This window comes from Trifolium pratense, linkage group LG5, assembly GCF_020283565.1.
Source record: "Trifolium pratense cultivar HEN17-A07 linkage group LG5, ARS_RC_1.1, whole genome shotgun sequence".
Classification (NCBI taxonomy): Eukaryota; Viridiplantae; Streptophyta; class Magnoliopsida; order Fabales; family Fabaceae; genus Trifolium; species Trifolium pratense.
The window spans coordinates 6,163,831-6,166,713 of NC_060063.1; the positions used below are offsets into that span (position 1 = coordinate 6,163,831).

At 29.8% G+C, this 2,883-nt stretch overlaps 1 protein-coding gene across 1 annotated transcript; it reads left to right on the plus strand.

Annotated features, from left to right (window-relative positions):
• Nucleotides 1–857: 857 nt before the first annotated feature.
• On the plus strand, nucleotides 858–2,531 carry LOC123885933 (transcription factor MYB105-like). Its single transcript, XM_045935269.1, has 3 exons — nucleotides 858–1,056; nucleotides 1,501–1,866; nucleotides 2,287–2,531. The coding sequence occupies exons 1-3, from the start codon at nucleotides 858–860 to the stop codon at nucleotides 2,529–2,531; spliced, it is 810 nt and encodes a 269-aa protein (XP_045791225.1).
• Nucleotides 2,532–2,883: the final 352 nt, after the last annotated feature.

Below are 2,883 nucleotides of genomic sequence, written 5' to 3' on the forward strand. Positions count from 1 at the left end.
TATAATTTTAATTTACATTAAATATTAAACTTTGTAATTAAGGTTAACCAAAAAAAAAACTTTGTAATTAAGGATAAAATTATCTATATAAGAGTAGATAGACCCTCACTACTAGTGAACCGTGACCTCTGAATCATGGATGGAGGAGTGAAGAACCCGACCTCTGAATGGTGGAGGAGTGGACGACGATGAAACGGCAAGAGGAAGAAGGTGAAACCTAACTCAAAGAAACTTTGTCTTATTATTATAAAAAAATATTTAATAAAATTATAATTCTGTGAAACTTTTGGCGGGCAGTGAAAAAATTGGGTAAACTTTTTGGAGGGATGACACGAAAAATAAATTTTCAATATTATTTCATTAGAGACAGATTAATTCAGAGACGGATTACTTCTGTCTCTGACAAATATTTGACTATTTTAATTTTAAGTTGATCAATCAGAGACGAATATAGAGACAGAAATTATTAGACACGACTAAAATCCGTCTCAAATTTTCGTCTCTAACTATTTATTTCAATTATAATTATCAAAATAATAAAATAGAGACGGATTTAGACACGAAATTTTATTGACACAGAAATTTCTGTCTCTAAAATCCGTGACTAATACATATATTTGAATTTCGGTCTCTAACAACTTTTTTCTGTCTCTAATTCCATCTCTATTAGAGAAGAAACAAATTTCGTCTCTAAAATTCGTCGGTATTTGAACTTTTTCAAGTAGTGATACTCAACTCCTCTCATGAACAACAAGAGCAAACATAATCTTGTGGGCTCAGTCTTTCCTCAACAATTTTGTTTTTGTTTTTCTAAATAATGTTTTGTTTTTGATTTTCAAGCATTTTAATTTTTTAGTATGAGTTCACTAAATTTTAACAATAACGATTTGTCTTTGGATTTGAATGTTTCTTTGGAAACAGAGAATTTTGAGAACACTGATTATTTTATTAGAGGTCGTTGGACAAGATCTGAAGATGATAAGCTTAATAACCTTGTTAAATACTTTGGTCCTCGTAATTGGAACCATATTGCTGAGCATTTTCATGGAAGATCAGGTATAATCCTAAACTAGAACATAACACAATTGTATTTATTTATTAAAAATTCAAAAAGATTAATGACTAATTTTTTTATTATTTTAGTTTTATTAAAATTGAATAAATATATTTTTTGACCGAAATTCTCTCTAATTTTTATTATTGGGTCTACCGTAAATGGTAGCTATACAGGGTGATAATTTATTTCTTTGATCAAGTAGTTCAGTGGTTAGAATTTCAAATTTTTAAGGTGAATAAGTGAGAGTATCAGGGTTCAAATCCCGGTCCCTGCAATAATTTTCAATGAAGGTTTTAAGGTGAATAGTTATGCTCACGGGGACATGTGATAATTTATTATTGAGTTCAAAAAAAAATCTGAATAAAATATTGTATTTTGAAGATGTCAATTTAATTTATTTAGTCAAATTTTTGAAGTTTTTTGCAATGTACGATATTTTTCAGGGAAAAGTTGCAGAGCAAGATGGATTAATCAACTAGATCCTAAAATTAACGGATCAAAATTCAATAAAGAAGAGAAGGTGAAGTTTTTGGCTGCTCAGAGAGATTATGGTAACAAATGGGCAACCATTTGCAAACTATTTCCTGGACGAACAAACAATCAAGTTAAGAATCATTTTTATATGATGATGGCTAAGATGCAAAGGGAGCAATCATCAAGTTTCTCTCGAATGGGAAATTCAATATTTCGAACCCCTCCAACGATGTACCGAATTACAAACACCACTGATGTACCGAATTCAGCTTGCACCAATGTCAACCGCTTTACTAGGCCTTTACTTTATTGTCAAGCCTATGGTTCACAAATGGGTATATATGTTTTGAATCCTTGATGTTTATTTAGTAATTTCATTTGAGTAAAGGTCCACGGCGGAGATTTCGATTGAGGATGCTCCGGTCGAGTTTGTCGACAATTCTCATGTGTAAATTTATATTGAATACGCCATTTTAATTTAATTAAAGATTCTCTTTAGCAATCTCAATGAAAATATTAGGGTTTTTGAGATTTTTGCAACCACGAGTTAAAGCAGCCGCATCTGACAATGATTATTCTTTGCCTTTATAAATATCACGGCGCTCTTATTACTGTTGTGATTTAAAACCATAAAATTTAACATTTTATTTATTTATTTATTTATTTTCTCTCATGTCTTAATTTTTATTAGATATGTTATATTAATTAATTTGATACATGATGTTATTTTTTTTTTGTTAATGTGCATATTTTAGGTTTACATGGAGAAAGGAAGGTGGTAGTGGGGAATTTTGGTTATGAAACCAATTTTAGTGCAATGAAAGGTTCATATGTAGGTCATATGGGAAAAATTAACAGTGCGGATAAATCTAATTTTCATATTCAAACTCAGAAGCTTCGGTATCAGAGTCAAGTACAACCATCAGGACTAATGTATCCATTTTTGGGGAATGTGAAAATGTTGCAATATTTCGACTTCCTTGGAATAGGAGATAAATAGGGAAGTTTTGTTGATATAATCACACTGTACTCTTTTTCCTTAACAAGTAATGTTTTACAGTTAAGGTTTTTTAGCGATACAATTATTATAATATTTCTTTCGGTTTATCCCCAAATGTTATTTTATTTTATAAATAATATTTTATCGTCATTTTACTCGTGGGTTTAGGCTAAGGTGTCTAACTTAAAACTTTTTAAACGTAAGAGACCAAATTAAAACCTAAAATAAACATAAGGACTAAATATGAAATTAAGCCAATGAATTAGGCTCACTAATGGCCATAAAATACTTTTTGAAAATATGACATAAATTCTTTGAAATAAATTACAAAATAATATATACTTCATCCGGT